The 18,149-nt window shown below is 54.5% G+C and overlaps 1 protein-coding gene across 1 annotated transcript; it reads right to left on the reverse strand.

The window, feature by feature from the left end:
* Positions 1-939: 939 nt before the first annotated feature.
* LOC140454040 (ceramide synthase 2-like) lies at positions 940-17,675 on the reverse strand. Its single transcript, XM_072548994.1, has 10 exons — positions 17,461-17,675; positions 16,387-16,504; positions 14,993-15,111; positions 12,520-12,577; positions 9,886-9,936; positions 9,358-9,450; positions 5,800-5,928; positions 5,014-5,120; positions 4,189-4,342; positions 940-2,406 (listed from the first exon to the last, which is right to left on the reverse strand). The coding sequence occupies exons 1-10, from the start codon at positions 17,631-17,633 to the stop codon at positions 2,275-2,277; spliced, it is 1,134 nt and encodes a 377-aa protein (XP_072405095.1). The 5' UTR covers positions 17,634-17,675; the 3' UTR covers positions 940-2,274.
* Positions 17,676-18,149: the final 474 nt, after the last annotated feature.

Consider the following 18,149-nt stretch of genomic DNA (forward strand, 5'->3'; position numbering starts at 1 on the left):
GCCTTTTCTCGTTGGAACGGCGAAGGATGAGGGGTGACTTGATAGAGGTTTATAAGATGATCAGAGGAATAGATAGAGTAGACAGTCAGAAACTTTTTCCCCGGGTACAACAGAGTGTTACAAGGGGACATAAATTTAAGGTGAAGGGTGGAAGGTATAGGGGAGATGTCAGGGGTGGGTTCTTCACCCAGAGAGTGGTGGGGGCATGGAATGCGCTGCCCGTGGGAGTGGTAGAGTCAGATTCATTGGCGACCTTTAAGCGGCATTTGGATAGGTACATGGATGGGTGCTTAATCTAGGATAGAAGTTCGGCACAACATCGTGGGCCGAAGGGCCTGTTCTGTGCTGTATTGTTCTATGTTCTAGAGGAAGTGGTGGAGGCTGGTACAATGACAGCATTTAAAAGGCATCTGGATGGGGACATGAATAGGAAGGGTTTGGAGGCACATACTGGCAAATGGGACAAGATGAGGTTGGGATATCTGGGTCAGCACAGATGCGTCGGGCCAAAGGGTCTGTTTCCGTGCTGTACAGCTCTGTGACTCTCCAACTTTGTGTTTGTCACATAAGTCCCAGACTTTGTCTATAACTCCACACCCAGCAACATCTTGGTGAATCTCTTCTGAACCCTCTCCAGCTTAATATCCTTCCCATAGCTTCACAACTCTTCAAACCCACTTGGCTCGTGTATTCAAGGCCAATCATCTCCACACCCCTCATTATTATTGACCTGTCTTGGTACCTCCAAGGAGCGATAGATGTATACATCAATGTTCCTCTACATTGCTGAAGGGGACTGACCAGCAGAAACAGTTTAACCACAACTCATTTGAGCCACTTACTATTTTGCTTGTCAAGTTAAGGGCCCCCCCACCCCTCCAGACATTCCCCACTCAGGCAACCAGCAGAGAGTGTAATGAAACGCAATGTACATTCACAGACTGTTTTCAAAATTTAATTTTAATCCAAAAACAAAATTTAATGAAATGAGGGCCCCTGAATTCTCATATTTACAACACTTGCTTAAATTATTTCTTAATTGTAACATTATCGTAAACCACCCCCCCCACAAAAATGTATCACCATTTGCATTCAGAGATTTCACACTCCACCCACCCCCCCCCCCCCCCCACCCCCATCCCCATCCCCACACACACAAAAAAAGGAGAATTAATTTCCCAGTAAAGAATAAGAGATTTCTACACCCCAGGGAGGGGGGTGTAGTGTCAACTCGCAACTGACACTAAACGCAACATGGCAGCAGCATTGAAGTGCCCGTCTCTCGGTCATTTAAGGGACTGGACGATTGAATCCCACACGGCTCCCTCCCAAGGGGTCCCAGTGCTGGGGCAGGTTGAGTTTTGCGATGTGTCAGGAGGGGAGTATGATCATCACTGATGCACTGCTCACGCTCTCAGCCCTGGCCTCTCCTGGTGAGATGTTCACCACCTTCTCATGGACTCACGCCCTCCCACATTGACCGAAATCTGCGACCTTCTGACACAGAGTTCTCCTGCCCCCCCCCCCCCAACTTCAACGAAACCTACCATCGACGTTCGGAACATGGGGTCGTGGGGGGGGGGGGGGCGAGAGGGAGCGAAAACGATCTTCTCTCTTCCCAAAGGAAAACTTACACAACACATTCGAGAGAGAGAATGGGAGGAGAGGGCAGTTGGAATGGGTTGGGAGGGACGGCACGGGGTTAAACACTGCCGATGCGTAATCGCGCCAAGCCCTCCCCCAGCATCCACTCAATAGGGATGGGAAGGGGGAACAGGGGGTGTGTTCGTGGGGTTTAACAAGTGAGGAAATAATTAAAAAGCACAGCGCGACAGGAAGGTGCAAGAGAGAGAAAACATCTGTTCGCAAAGTGCGATCCCATCGTCGATTCTCAGTGGGGGTGGGGGGGGGGGGGGGGGGGAAGAAGAGAGACAGCGTGGGGAGTGGGAGGGGAGGGATTAAAATACTGATTCGAAAGGCACACAGTCTGACTGACTCCAACAAAACAAAAAGAAAATCCACTTTCCCCTCTCCAGCCCCCACTTTGCTCCAAAAGGGGACCAGGTGCAGGTAGATTAATGGGGGTTGGGGGGAGGGGGGGGGGTGAGAAGGGCAGATAACCCTCCATTCCCCCACTTCAGGCAACGGTTTTCTGCAAACCCGGGGGGGGGGGGGTGAATGTGAGGGGTAAGGACGGGGGTGGGTGGTTGGGAGGGAGGGGGATGGAGAGCTCTGAGACCCAACCCCCCCCCCCCCCCCGAGATAGGTAAGGCACTAATCGGACTTCCCGTGGTTGTTATTAATCATGGAGTGTCCGTTGGAAATGAGACCGTTCTTGACCAGCTCCTCCTCTTCGTCCTCAGAGTTGTCTGTCTCGTCTCTGTCACTTCGTTCGTCCTCCACGATCTGCAGCAGAAAAAAGAGAGAAAAAAAACACAACAAAAGTTTAAACAATAAAAGGCTGCTGGCTCAACGTCAGCAAAAAAGGCTGCTGGCTCAAATGTAGGTAAAGAAGGGCTGCTGATTCAACTCAACATGGGTAAAACAGGCTGCTGGCTCAACGTGGGCAAAAAAAAGACAACTGCTAGTATTTCTCGAATGCTTGCTGCGCATACCCTTCATCCCTCAACCCACAGCCTCACCATCCCTCAGGCATGAAGCAATCCATAACTCAGGGACGTTTTCTTAGCAATCAAAGAAAAGAACGCCAGGGTTCGCCGGTGCTTTTCCCACTCCCCTCAGAGATTGTGGTACGGTAGTTCATGGGGTCACTTCACCCACCTCCCCCCCGCCAATGCCTCGACCCAGGGTCGACTTGCCAACCACCCCCCACCCCACCTCACAGGATGAATTGGTGCTTCTACTCCAGATTTGGCACTCTTGCAAGTGGGTCCTGACGACTGCACAACAAAACGCCTCAAAACAATGAGGCAAAGACCCAGGGACCCTACTCCATTCAGACCAATGGGCAGCCCCATCAGGTGGAGAGTCACAAGTCCCCATAACGGACCCCCCCCCCCCCCCCCATTTTCACCCCCCCCACTCCGTCTCAGCAGATCCTACGGTGAATCAATGGTCACTGGGCATCAGTGACGAGGGAGCGGGTGCTGTCGGAGGGTCAACACACAACCCAACCCCAACTCTCACTCCTTCCTCCCTCTAATCTTCCCATACAACTCCCCCTCTCTCTGGTCACCTGTTGCCAAGCCTCTGTGATCCAATCAAACACTCCTTTATTTCGGGCCCTGTCAGTGCTGGGTCCACTGCTATTTGTCATTTACATAAACCACCCGATGAGAATTCAGAATTAATAAGATTGTGGGTGGATGATAACAAGATGGTAGCTATAGTGGGCTAGTGATTACAAAGGACTCTCGATCATTGGGTTGGAGGAGGGGCAGGTGGAGTTTAATTTGGATAAAGGTGAGATGTTGCATTTTGGAAAAGCAAATCAGAGCAGGACTTATACACTTAATGATAGGGCCCTGGAGAATGTTGCTGAACAAACAGCCCGAGGGGATTACGTTCATAACTCCTTGAAAGTGGAGTCACAGGTAGATAGGATAGTGAAGGCAGCGTTTGGTATGCTTTCCTTTATTGGTCAGAGTATTGAGTACAGGAGTTGGGAGGTCATGTTGCGGCTGTACAGGACATTGGTTAGGCTATTTTTGGTCTCCCTGCTATCGGAAGGATGTTGTGAAACTTGAAAGGGTTCAGAAACAAGGATGTTGGAGAGCTACAGGGAGGGGCTGAACAGGCTGGGGCTGTTTTCCCTGGAGCGTCGGAGGCTGAGGGGTGTCCTTATAGAGGTTTACAAAATCATGAGGGGCATGGATAGGGTAAATAGACAAGGTCTTTTCCCTGGGGTGGGGGAGTCCAGAACTAGAGGGGCATAGGTTTAGGGCGAAAGGGACCCGAGAGGCAACTTTTTCACACAGAGGGTGGTGCATGTATGGAATGAGCTGCCAGAGGAAGTGGTGGAGGCTGGTACAATTACAGCATTTAAAAGGCATCTGGATGGGGACATGAATAGGAAGGGTTTGGAGGGATATGGGCCAAGTGCTGGCATATGGGGCTAAATTGGGTTGGGATATCTGGTGGACCAGTTGGGCCAAAGGGTCTGTTTCCATGCTGTACGTTGCTATGATTCTATCAATACCATGAGGGTTTGAGATATCTTCCACTCACATTTCCAGTCATGAACTTCAGTGTCATCCTCAGAATAAGAGCAGCCCAGAAGATGTGCAGCAGCTGCAGGACGACCAGAATGGCATTGAAGAAATAATACCCAAAGAAGGCAGGGTACAGTTCCAACGGATAGATCACTGTGCAGTGAATGATCCTGTGGGAAACAACACAGTTCAGTTACACCTCGACACTGTCCCCACTCCCCGCCATCAAACATCCCAGGGACAGGGACAGGGACAGGGACAGCACGGGGTTACAGACAGAGGAGAGCTCCCTCTACACTGTCCCCACCCCCCGCCATCAAACACCCCAGGGACAGGGACAGGGACAGCACAGGGTTACAGACAGAGGAGAGCTCCCTCTACACTGTCCCCACCCCCCGCCATCAAACACCCCAGGGACAGGGACAGCACAGGGTTACAGACAGAGGAGAGCTCCCTCTACACTGTCCCCACCCCCCGCCATCCCAGGGACAGCACAGGATTACAGACAGAGGAAAGCTTTCTCTACACTGTCCCCCATCCCAGGGACAGGCGGGGTTAGATACAGAATAAAGCTCCCTCTACACTCCCCCATCCCAGGGACAGGGACAGCATAGGGTTAGATACAGAGTAAAGCTTACTCTACACTGTCCCCACCACCCCCCCTCCATCAAACATCCCAGGGACAGAATGGGGTTACAGACAGAGGAAAGCTCCCTCTACACTGTCCCCACCCCATCCCAGGGACAGCACGAGGTTACAGACAGAGTAAAGCTCTGACCCTCCCCATTCGAGGACAGGGGCAGCACGAGGTTACAGACAGGTCTGATGGTGAGAGACGTACCAGAAAGGGAAGATGACGAGCCTGGTGAGAATGAAGGCGATAGCAAACAGGATGAAGAGGCAGTTACAGGTCTTCTTCCAGCCCGCATAGTTAAACATCTTCGCCGACTGATCGAGACAAAAATTGGTCAACTTTAAGGAACAGGCTCTTCACCGAAACTCAGAGTCAGCCAGCAGCAGGGCCCAGACCCCTCAGAGTCAGCCAGCAGTAGGGCCCAGACCCCTCAGAGTCAGCCAGCAGTAGGGCCCAGACCCCTCAGAGTCAGCCAGCAGTAGGGCCCAGACCCCTCAGAGTCAGCCAGCAGTAGGGCCCAGACCCCTATGGCCTCCCCCTCACCCTGCCTTCCCTCACTCCCTGCAGCTTATCTCCCATTGAATGAAACCCAATGGGAATATCATCTCTCCAACCCCTGCCACCATTCCGACTGTCAGGGAACTCCGACACTCCTCCCTCCAAACCCCTACACCCCCCTCTCCCGATCTCCGTCACCCCCTCCATCCCCCTACACCCCCTCCCTATCTCTGTCCCCTCCCTCCAAACCCCTCCACCCCCTCCCTATCCCTGTCACCCCCCCTCCAAACCCCTGCACCCCCTCCCTATCCCTGTCACCCCCCTCCAAACCCCTGCACCCCCTCCCTATCCCTGTCACCCCCTCCAGCCCCCTACACCCCCTCCCTATCCCTGTCACCCCCTCCATCCCCCTACACCCCCTCCCTATCTCCGTCACCCCCTCCAGCCCCCTACATCCCGCTGCTATATAAATGAAGCTGCCTCCCTTTGTGTTACCTCCAGGAAGTAGTCCGACGCGTCGTGTACAGCCATAACCAGTGTCCCTGCTCGAATGTAGTTGGTACACCACGAGAAGCTGATCAGGATGATGGTGGCTACATGGTGAATTATTTGCTCTCGGAAGTCCTTCGGGCAGAGGGAGAAACACACAAAGTTCCAGTTAACAGCTTCGAGGGAGGTGGGCTGGGCCCAGTATTTATCATCCCCCCCACAAATTGGTGTGGGTGTAGGGGGGGGGATGTGAGCCGTCATCTTGGAACACTGCAGCCCCATGTAGCGTCCCCAGAACATCCCAGCGCAGTGCAGGCCCTTCGGTCCTCGGTGTTGTGCTGACCCAACCTGAAGCCCATCTAACCCACACCATTCCATTCTCGTCCATAGGTCTATCCAATGCCCATTTAAATGCCCTTAAGGGTGGTGAGTCTACTCCTGTTGTAGGCAGTGCGTTCCACACCCCGACTACTCTGAGTTAAGAAACTCCCCCTGACCTCTGTCCTATATCTATCGCCCCTCAATTTAAAGCTGTGTTCCCCTCGTGTTAGCCACCACCATCTGAGGGAAAAGGCTCTCCCTGTCCACCCTATCGAACCCTCTGATGATCTTATACGTCTCTATTAAGTCACCTCTCAGCCGCCTTCTCTCTAATGAGAACAGCCTCAAGTCCCTCAGCCTTTCCCCGTAAGACCTTCCCTCCAGACCAGGCAACATCCTGGTAAATCTCCTCTGAACCCTTTCCAAAGCTTCCACATCCTTCCTATGACGCGGTGACCAGAACTGTACACAATACTCCAAGTGCGGCCGCACCAGGGTTGTGTACAGCTGCAGCATGACCTCATGGCTCCGAAACTCAATCCCTCTCCCAATGTACACCTTCTTAACAACCCCCGTCAACCCGGGGTGGGCAACTTCCAGGGGTCTATGTACCTGGACACCGAGATCTCTCTGCTCATCCACACGACCAAGAATCTTACCGTGAGCCCAGTACTCTGCATTCCTGTTACTCCGACCAAAGTGAGTCACCTCACACTTTTCTGTATTAAACTCCATTTGCCACCCCTCAGCCCAGCTCTGCAGCTTATCTATGTCTCTCTATAACCTGCAACATCCTTCAGCACTATCCACAACTCCACCGACCTTAGTGTCACCTGCAAATTTACTAACCCATCCTTCTGTGCCCTCATCCAGGTCGTTTATGAAAATGACAAACAGCAGTGGACCCAAAACAGATCCTTGCGGTACCCCACTAGTAACTGAACTCCAGGATGAACATTTCCCATCAACCACCACCCTCTGGTTTCTTTCAGCGAGCCAATTTCTGATCCAAACCGTTAAATCAGCCTCAATCCCATGCCTCTGTATTTTGTGCAATAGCCTACCATGGGGAACCTTATCAAACACCTTACTGTAATCCATATACACCACATCCACCACTTTACCCTCATCCACCTGGTTTTGGTCACCTTCTCAAAGAACCCAATGAGGTTTGGGAGGCATGAGCTACCCCTCACCCATGTTGACCATTCCTAAATCAACTTATTCCTTTCTAGATGATTAGAAATCCTATCTCTTATAATTGTTTCCAACACTTTACCCCCAACTGAAGTAAGGCTCACTGGTCTATAATTACCAGGGCTGTCTCTATTCCCCTTCTTGAACAAGGGAGCAACATTTGCTATCCTACAGTCTTCTGGCACTATTCCTGTCGACAATGACGACATACAGATCAAAGCCAAAGGCTCTACAATCTCCTCCCTGGCTTCCCACAGAATCCGAGGATAAATCCCATCTGGCACAGGGGATTTATCTATATTTACACTTTCCAGGATTGCTAACATCTCCTCCTGATGCACCTCAATCCCCTCTAGTCTGGTCGCCTGTATCTCAGTATTCTCCTCGACCACATTGTCTTTTTCCAGTATGACTAATGACAAAAAGTATTCATTTAGCACTTCTCTTTTCTCCTCTGACTCCACACACAACTTCCCACTACTGGCCATGATTGGCCCTAATCTTACTCTGGTCACTCTGATATTCCTGATACACCTATAGAAAACCTTAGGGTTTCCTTGATCCTACCCACCAATAACTCCTCAAGTCCCCTCCTGGCTCTTCCTAGCTCTCTCTTTAGGTCTTTCCTGGCTAACTTGTAACTCAACCACCCTGACTGAGCCTTCACATCTCATCCTAACATAAGTCACCTTCTTCCTCTTGACAAGAGATTCAACTTGCTTTGTAAACCACGGTTCCCACACTTGGCCACTTCCTCCCTGCCTGACAGGTACATACTTATCAAGGACATGCAGAGCTGGTCCTTGAACAAGCTCCACATTTCAATTGTGCCCACCCCCTGTAGTTTCCTTCCCCATCCTAGATCGCACCTAATCGCATCGTAATAGCCTTTCCCCCAGCTACAACTCTTGCCCTGCAGTATAGGGAACACCAGCCCCTGCAAATTCCCCACCAACTCCCCCCCCCCCCACAAACCATCCCGACTTGGAAATATATCGGCCGTTCCTTTGGGGGTCAGAATGCTGGAATTCCCTCTTTAACGGGGCACTGTGTCCCTACCCTAGGGGGAGGTGTGGCATTGTTAGTCAAAGACTGTATTACAGCCGCAGAAAGGATGTTTGATGAGGACTCAGCTACTGAGGTAGTGTGGGCTGAGGTTAGAAACAGGAGAGGAGAGGTCACCCTGTTGGGAGTTTTCTATAGGCCTCCGAAAAGTTCCAGAGATGTTGAGGAAAGGATAGCAAAGATGACTCTGGATAGGAGCGAGATCAACAGAGTTGTTATCGGGGTCTTTAACTTTCCAAATATTGTCAGGAAACGCTACATTTCGAGTACTTTAGATGGATGAGTTTTTGTCCAGTGTGTGCAGGAGGGTTTCCTGACACAGTATGTAGACAGGCCAACAAGGGAATGAGACCACACTGGGTTTGGTACTGGGTAATGAACCAGGCCAGGTGTTAGACTTGAAGGTAGGTGAGCACTTTGGTGATAATGACCACAATTCTGTTATGTTTACCTTAGCGATGGAAAGGGAGAGGTACATACCGTAGGGCAAGAGTTACAGCTGGGGGAAAGGCAATTACGATGGGATTAGGCAAGATTTCGGATGCAGGGGATGGGGAAGGAAATATACAGGGGGTGGGCACAATTGAAATGTGGAGCTTGTTCAAGGACCAGGGGCTGAATGGCCTTCTGTGTAATAGGCTGGAGGAGGAGGGCCAGAGGCTGAATGGCTTCCTGTCCCTGTGTAACAGGCTGGAGGAGAAGGGAGAGGGGCTGAATGGCTTCCTGTCCCTGTGTAACAGGCTGGAGGAGCAGGGTGGCTGAATGGCCTCCCGTGTAACAAGCTGGAGGAGGAGGGAGAGGGGCTGAATGGCCTCCTATGTAACAGGCTGGAAGAGGAGCTGACTGGCTTTTGGGAAGGAGAGTTGGGTAGAGTCAGGGCAGAGATGGAGAGGGCCATAGACAGGGGGTGGGGAGATTCAAATACCACCCCCCCCCCCCCCACACCCCATTTAAAGTCAGACGTGGGAAAAAAATCCTTACCTTTCTCTTAACGTCGAAGGCCACGCTGAACAGGAGGGACCAGTAGAAGCCCAGCTCGATCATATAATACCAGTACTGCGACGGTAACATCGTCTACAGGGGGCAGGAGAGAGACACCGATACGTTCAACTGATGCCGGAACATGGCTGGGACCACACTGCATTTCGTTAGCGCCTGCCACCACCCCCGTTTTTCCCCACTTCAAGATGATGGGTGTGGCAGTGGTACACCAGTTGCCATAGTGGTGGTGAGGGTGGCAACCTCTGCACAGCAAGATCCCACGGGGCAGAGCCACAGAGGGCGAAAGGACCCTAAACGTGCACGGGCACTGCCAGGAGGGGGTACCCCAAGAACCCGGGCCCTTCGAGTCAGGAGATGAAGTGAGCCCTTCGGCCCATCTAGCCAGCTCCCAGAAAGAGTTTGCCAACTTAGTCCCACGCACGCCTGCGTCAGGGAGTAGAAGCGTTTACCCACGCAGCTGAAAACTTGGGAGCAATCTATCAACGCGGATGGACACGAGGTACTAACCTGTATCGGAAATCCTTTCCAAGTTTCTCGCAGATCATAAAACCAGGGTTTCTAAAAAATATATATATATAAAAAAAACAAATCACATTAAATTGACAACTTTGGAGTCAGGAAGACCGAGGCGAAAGATAGAGTCAGTGGCCATTTTGGCTAGGGTTGGACTAGGCCCCGTTACCATGTCAACCGGGCCGACAGAAAAGGGACTCGCCTTGGATCCCTGGCCTGCTGAGATCGCACAGTGTGGGAACAAAAGGGGCAGCCACAGCCCCTCGGAGCGCCATTATTCTGAAGGGAAAGAGAGGCTGGCAGCTAAGGAGAGGCCAGGAAAGGTCACCTGGGCGGCCATTTTGAACAAGGCCTCATCCTCAGCCGCCATTTTCTCCATCAGCTACGACGCTTCCAACTTCAGCGTTAACATCTAACCCCGTGCCGTCCCTGTACTGGGATGGTGGGGGGACAGTGTAGAGGGAGCTTGACTCTGTATCTAACCCTGTGCTGTCCCTGTACTGGGATGGTGGATGGTGGGGGACAGTGTAGAGGGAGCTTGACTCTGTATCTAACCCTGTGCTGTACCTGACCCTGGGATTGGGGGGGGCGGGGGTGGGGGTGGTGTTGGGGAAACAGTGTAGAGGGATAGAACAGTGACAGCATTTAAAAGGCATCTGGATGGGGACATGAATAGGAAGGGTTGGAGGGATATGGGCCAAGTGCTGGCAGGTGGGACTAGATTAGGTTGGGATATCTGGGTCGGCATGGACTGGTTGGGCTGAAGGGTACATCTGTAAGGCCCTATGAGACTCACGTTTAAAATATGTCCCCTACTTTCGAAAGCCATGATCCTGGGGAAACGTTTCAAAGAATGGGAGATGACCTTATTGAAACATACAAGATTCTCGGAGTGGGGGGTGGAATTGTCCTGGAGACATGGAGAGAGTGTTCCCTCTTGTGTGTGAGAGTGTCCAGGCCCAGAGGGAGGCAACATCTCAGAACAAAGGGTCGCTCATCAAAGACAGAGAGGGGGGAGGAATTTCTTCTCTCTCTGATGAGAGTGAATCCGTGGAGGGGACTGGGTCATCAAGGGTATCCAGGCTGAGATGGGAGAGATTAGGGGATCGAGGGGGTTATGGGGCAAAGAGGCGGGAGAGTTCATTGGAAGATGGTCAGATCACAGAGCACAGGAGCTGACTGGATAACCCATAGAACGTACTCTGCTCCTACATGTGAGAGTCCAACCCAGAGACTACCCGCCCATTTCGGTCTCTCATTCCTGATGAAGGGCTTATGCTCAAAACGTCGACTCTCCCGATCCTTGGATGCTGCAGGACCGGCTGTGCTTTTCCAGCACCACGCTCTTCAATTTCTGTCTGTGAACCCACTCTTCCACCTTCGTTGATATTTCCCCACCCCATCCCACTGGTCAAGTACAAAACTGTTATCAACCATTCCCTCACAGGATGATAGAATCATAGAACCCCCAGTGTGGAAGCAGGCTATTCGGCCCATTGACTCCATCCTGACCCTCTGAACAGGATCCTAACCAGGCTCACCACCACCACCCCCTACTCCAACCTTATTCCTGTAACCTTGTATTTCCCATGGCTGTCCCACAATAATCTGCCCATCCCTGGGCACTACAGGACAATTTAGCATGGCCAATCCACCCTAACCTGCACATCCCTGGGCACTACAGGACAATTTAGCATGGCCAATCCACCCTAACCTGCACATCCCTGGGCACTACAGGACAAATTAGCATGGCCAATCCCCCCTAACCTGCACATCCCTGGGCACTACAGGACAATTCAGCATGGCCAATCCACCCTAACCTGCCCATCCCTGGGGCACTATGGGATAATTTAGCATGGCCAATCCACCCTAACCTGCACATCCCTGGGGCACTATGGGACAATTTAGCATGGCCAATCCACCCTAACCTGTACATCCCTGGGCACTATGGGACAATTTAGCATGGCCAATCCACCCTAACCTGCACATCCCTGGGCACTATGGGACAATTTAGCATGGCCAATCCACCCTAACCTGTACATCCCTGGGCACTATGGGACAATTTAGCATGGCCAACCCACCCTAACCTGCCCATCCCTGGGGCACTATGGGACAATTTATCATGGCCAATCCACCCTAACCTGCACATCTTTGTTCTGTGGGAGGAAACCGGAGCACCCAGAGGAAAACCCACGCAGATATGGGGGGAGAACGTGCAAACTCCCCACAGACAGTCACCCCAAGCTGGAGGAGGGAAATCAAAACCCGGGTCCCTGGCGCCGTGAGACAGCGGTGCTAACCTCTGAACCCCTGTGCTGAATGGCCTCCCCCCAGTTTCTGTGTGACAGGCTTGGGGTGGGGTCACTCTGACCTCCTCTTCCAGTATAACAGGCTGGAGGAAGGGTGGGGGGGGGGGGAGCTGAATGGCCGGAGGAAGAGGAGGAGGGGCTGAATGGCCTCCTGTTCCTGTGTGGACAGCCCTTACATGTCTGCAGACCCCACAGCGAAGGGGCTGACTCTCTGAAATGGCTGCAAGTTCAAGGGGCAATTAGGGACGGGGGAACGAGGAGAGAGAGAGACGAGAGACAGACTGCCAGGACTCACAACCAAGTAAAGAATGTTACTTACATCAACTACAACAGTCATGCCAGCAGTGAAAGCAAGAAGGTAAAAGGTGAATCGCCAACTGAAAAGAAAGTAAACAACAGCCAATAACATACCAACATTCTATTTCAACCCCACTCCCCAACACCATACCATCATCCTCAGGGAGCGGGCACTACAGGGGTGGCACCTAGGGAGTGGGCGCTGTCTGTCGACAAAGGTGCACCCGGTGGGATCTTTCTGTGCGTACAACACACGTGCGACGCGGACGAACTCAAAGGGGTGCCCCGAGATCAGGGACAGTCTCTGTCTGTCCTCCCCTAGTGAAGTGTCCCTACTTCCCATCAATGGGAGAGGGGGGGGGAAAGAGAAGGGGGGAAGAGGGGCGCGCGGGAGATAGAGAGACAGATAGAAAGATATATACATATATATATAAAATATAGAGAGAGAGAGGGAGAGAGAGAGAGAGAGAGAGAGAGAGAGAAAGAAAAGAGACACAAAGAAATAGAGAGAGAGAGAGACAGACAGAGAGAGAGAGAGGGAGAGACAGCATGCAGGGAAGAGAGTGCGAGAGAGAAAGAGGGAGGAAAAAAAAAAGAGGGAAGGAGAGTGCGAGAGAAGCAAAAGGTGAGAGCAAACCATGAGAGCGAGAGCATGAGAAAAATGAAGGGAGAGAGAGAAAATAAGGGAGGGAGAGGGGAGAGCGTGCATGAGGGAGAGCGAGTGCATGAGGGAGCGCAAGAGGGGGAGAAAGAGAGAATGCAAGAGAGTCCGAGAGAGACAGACAGACAGTCCGTTTTCTTTGTTTGTCTGCTGATCGTTTCCCCCCACCACCACCCCCACCCCTCCATTCTCCCCCTCCCATTGCCCTGCGCTCTGCCCCCCCCACTCCATTCCCCCCCCCATTGCCCTGCGCGCTCTGCCCCCCCCCCCACTCCATTCTCCCCTCCCATTGCCCTGCACACTGCCCCCCCCCACTCCATTCTCCCCTCCCATTGCCCTGCGCTCTGCCCCCCCCCCACTCCATTCTCCCCCTCCCATTGCCCTGCGCTCTGCCCCCCCTCCTCCACTCCATTCTCCCCTCCCATTGCCCTGCGCTCTGCCCCCCCCCCCCACTCCATTCTCCCCCTCCCATTGCCCTGCACTCTGCCCCCCCCCTCCATTCTCCCCTCCCATTGCCCTGCGCTCTGCCCCCCCCCCACTCCATTCTCCCCCTCCCATTGCCCTGCGCTCTGCCCCCCCCCCCACTCCATTCTCCCCCTCCCATTGCCCTGCGCTCTGCCCCCCCCCCACTCCATTCTCCCCCTCCCATTGCCCTGCGCTCTGCCCCCCCCCCCCCACTCCATTCTCCCCCTCCCATTGCCCTGCGCTCTGCCCCCCCCCCACTCCATTCTCCCCCTCCCATTGCCCTGCGCTCTGCCCCCCCCACTCCATTCTCCCCCTCCCATTGCCCTGCGCTCTGCCCCCCCCACCCCATTCTCCCCTCCCATTGCCCTGCGCTCTGCCCCCCCCCCCACTCCATTCTCCCCCTCCCATTGCCCTACGCTCTGCCCCCCCCCCACTCCATTCTCCCCCTCCCATTGCCCTGCGCTCTGCCCCCCCCACCCCATTCTCCCCTCCCATTGCCCTGCGCTCTGCCCCCCCCCCCCACTCCATTCTCCCCTCCCATTGCCCTGCGCACTGCCCCCCCCACCCCCACCCCATTCTCCCCCTCCCATTGCCCTGCGCACTGCCCCCCCACCCCACCCCATTCTCCCCCTCCCATTGCCCTGCGCTCTGCCCCCCCCACTCCATTCCCCCCCCCATTGCCCTGCACTCTGCCCCCCCCACCCCCACTCCATTCTCCCCCTCCCATTGCCCTGCGCACTGCCCCCCCCCACCCCCACTCCATTCTCCCCCTCCATTGCCCTGCGCACTGCCCCCCCCTCCCCCACTCCATTCTCCCCCTCCCATTGCCCTGCGCTCTGCCCCCCCCCACTCCATTCTCCCCCTCCCGTTGCCCTGCACTCTGCCCCCCCACCCCATTCTCCCCCTCCCATTGCCCTGCGCTCTGCCCCCCCCCCCACCCCATTCTCCCCCTCCCATTGCCCTGCGCTCTGCCCCCCCGCACATTCCCCCCCTCCCATTGCCCTGCGCTCTGCCCCCCCTCCTCCACTCCATTCTCCCCCTCACCATTGCCCTGCCCCCCCCCACTCCATTCTCCCCCTCCCATTGCCCTGCGCTCTGCCCCATTCTCCCCCTCCATTGCCCTGCGCTCTGCCCCCCCCCCAACTCCATTCTCCCCTCCCATTGCCCTGCGCTCTGCCCCCCCCCACTCCATTCTCCCCTCCCATTGCCCTGCGCTCTGCCCCCCCCCACTCCATTCTCCCCTCCCATTGCCCTGCGCTCTGCCCCCCCCACTCCATTCTCCCCTCCCATTGCCCTGCGCTCTGCCCCCCCCCACTCCATTCTCCCCTCCATTGCCCTGCCCCCCCCCCCCCCCCCCCCCCCTCCTTACCAAGCTTCCCGGAATTTCTTCAGGACGCTCGGCCTCTCGAGGTTGCGTCTCCTCCTGAACCATCGCTCCACCTGCCGAGGGCTGAGGCCACACTTCTTGCTGAGACCCTCGATATCGCTCTGCGAGAGACCGGACCAGACCCCCTTTAGAACCGCTGCAACCATCCCCCCCCCACCCTGCACCCTTCCCCCAGTGGAGGGCGTTCAGGCACAGAACCTGGACTTGCCCTTTGAAAGAACTGCCCCATTACAGCCCCCCCCCGTACAAACCCCCTCCCACAGCGCACCCCCCCCCCCCGAAAATCCTTCAACCCTCTGTCGCTTCACTCCCCAACTTGTCTCTGAGACGCCAAAGTACAGGAGACCAACCTTCCCATCATGCCTCAGGGGAGAGTCCTAGTCCCATTTCCCTTCATTCTTTAGCTCCTCCGTCCCGCCCCATGCGCTTGTCAATCTTTCCCCCCTTTTCGGTCAGTCTGCGATTCCCTCTCTACAGGACTTTCGCCGCTCGAGGGAAAAAACCATTCCGGATTCAAACCCTGGCCTCTCCCTCTCTCACAAACTGAAGACCCCCCCGTTTTATCGCCATCTCCAACCAAGATTGAGAAGACTTCACGCCTCGCCCTCTCCTGCCCAGGGGGCATTTCCCGGGGAGAAAGGGATGCAGGCAAAGATCGACTCAGGAGGATGAAAAGAGGGAAGTTCGACAAGTCACGATTAAACAAAAAAAAACTCTCCATCTCAGCCTTCAATACCCTTGACGACCCAGCGTTTGTGGTAAAGAATCCCCCAGATTCTCTCCCCTCGGAGACAGAAGAAACTCCCCCCTCATCCCTGACTTCCAGGGATGACCCCTTACTCTGAGATGATACCCCCTCTGGTCCTAGACCCTCCCACACACGCACACCCTCTCCACATCAATGTCTCTCCCACCCCATCCGAGAATCTTCAATAATCCTCGTTCTCCTAAACTCCAGGCGCCCAACCTACTCACCCTCTCCCTCATCAGACGGTCCCCTCCAGGATCTGCCGAGTGAACCTTCTCTGGACTGCCTCCGGGTCTATCATTTCTTAGATACGGGGCCCCGAAACTACTCGCGGTATTCCAGCTGTGCTCAAGAGTACAGTCTTCTGTAGTTTTAGCAAAACCTCCCGACTTTTAAACCCCGTTCCCTTCGGAATAAAGGCCAGGATTCCAATTTCTGCCCCATTGCACGCTGAACCAGGAACGCTGCCTTTTCGCGGATCACAGCCAACGATTCCCAAATCCTCTGCCCCCACCCCAACCCCCCCCCCCCCCCCGTGGTTTTCCGCAGTCTTCCTCCATTTGAACGGAATAGTGAAAGGTTCAGCAGGGGGGGGGGGGGGGGGGGGGGGGGGGGAGGCTGGACCCACCTGTTTCGGGTGCTTCGAGGAAGCTCTGAAAGACTTTTCTAGAATCGGGTTGGGCTTGACTCTCAACCGCACTTTCTCCTTAATGCCCAGAACCCGGGCAAAGTACGTGGCAACGGTCCTACAAAGGGCAAGAGACACCGAGAGTTAGCGACAGTCTGACAACAGCGGATGGAAGCTTCTGGAACAACAGGGGACGGATACCTCATGGGTTGGGGTGGGAGGAGCGTAAAAGGGTCAGCCAAAAGAAAAAGAAAAAATAAAAACACGTCCTGTGGTTCACGTGCGTATACCTGATCCGAAACTCCTGGGCTCAAGGCCTACCTCAGGCCTCAGAATTGATGTCATAATTGGGTTTTTTTGGGGGGGGAGAAAAGGCACCAAAACTTATCATGTGCCAATCACAACTCTCAAGTGTCAGCCTCACCAATGGGCAGCCATTTTCTCCCTTCGACACTTCCCACCCCCCCATCAACAAAAGCCAGTTTAGATTCAAATTCGACAGGTCCCTTTTCTCTTTCTTGCCCCCTCCCACCTGCTCGGCGGTTTCCCGATCCCGGCTTTCCCTTGGCAAGGCCTCCCTCCCCGCCCAGAGAGGCCTGGCCACCACACACCTTCCTCCTACTCCCCCCTCAAGTGAGGCCTGGTTCAGAAGCAGCAGCCTGAGAGCGTGGTGGGGTGGGGCTGTGGGTGAAGGAACCTAAAACCGGAGGATTGTTTTTCACGTTGAGGCCTACCGACTCCACTCCCGTCCCAGACCGGGGGCCTAGAGGGAGTCTGAGGCATCGAAAGCACTGGGGTGAAGGGGGGGGGGCGGTGTGGTGTCGCGAAGGAGCCCCCACCCTCAGGGAACAGAAAGTGGGCTTCATTGTCAACAGACAACCCCCAACCACTACCCAGGGCTGCCCAAATTAGGCCCGAGGTTTCACAGTTCCGGGGTGGGGGCAACACTCGGGACCTTTGCCCTGACTGACCAAAGCCCAAAGGCAGCTCAATGCCTCCACCCTCAGCTCACCCTTTCCCCCCACTCCCCCCCCCAAAAAAAAACACAAGATGTTGCGTCAGGGGCCGGCTCACCTCTCGAAGATATAGCGGATGATCATGAACACAAAGGCACAGGGTATGGTGACGTACAGGTCGCCGGCCTTGGCGTAGATCCGCCCATCTCGGTCTTCCAAGTCCGTCCAGGTCAGGTTGTAGGGCAACCAGAGGCGATCCCACCAGAACCAATCATATATTGTCCGAAACATCCTACTGAGGGAGATAAGATTCGTGGAGGGGAGGGGGTTAGTTGGTTAATAAATGGAGAAGCCAACTTCAGACCTGGGCCCAATAGCGGGGCCACACTGGGCGACCATCAGAGGGCTGTTGGGCCCAATGACTCCCTGCTGCGCCCCCCTACAGTCAACCCCGTGCCCTGCCTCCCCTCTCGAAGGCTGAGCATCTGTGGAACGCAAGGCCTGCACAGGCCAAGTCATCGAGCGTCTCTAAGACAGAGTTAGATAGGTTCCAGATTGGTAAGGGGATCAAGAGTTACGGGGCTGAGAAACTTATCCACTGTGATCGAGTGGCGGTGCAGACCTGGTAGGCCGAAAAAGCCTAACTCCGCTTCTAAGCGTGCAACCAAGGTGGCGCCAGTTACGTCAATGGAGGCAAGATGGCGCCCCAACAGTGGTGACTTTCATTCCAGCAGCTAAGGGGTCTCACATCTGGCCAGCTGACAGAGCACTCAAGAAGGATTGTAAAGTTGAACACACTCTTGATTT

Source organism: Chiloscyllium punctatum, chromosome 28, assembly GCF_047496795.1.
Source record: "Chiloscyllium punctatum isolate Juve2018m chromosome 28, sChiPun1.3, whole genome shotgun sequence".
Lineage (NCBI taxonomy): Eukaryota > Metazoa > Chordata > Chondrichthyes > Orectolobiformes > Hemiscylliidae > Chiloscyllium > Chiloscyllium punctatum.

Coding starts and splice junctions, on each gene's coding strand:
- LOC140454040 (XM_072548994.1), bottom strand. CDS start 17,633: ATGTTTCGGACAATATATGATTGGTTCTGGTGGGATCGCCTCTGGTTG. Junction 12,578..14,992: donor AAGAAATTCCGGGAAGCTTG/GTAAGGAGGGGG, acceptor CTTTCTTTTCAG/TTGGCGATTCACCTTTTACC. Junction 5,121..5,799: donor CGTCGGACTACTTCCTGGAG/GTAACACAAAGG, acceptor TGTCTCGATCAG/TCGGCGAAGATGTTTAACTA.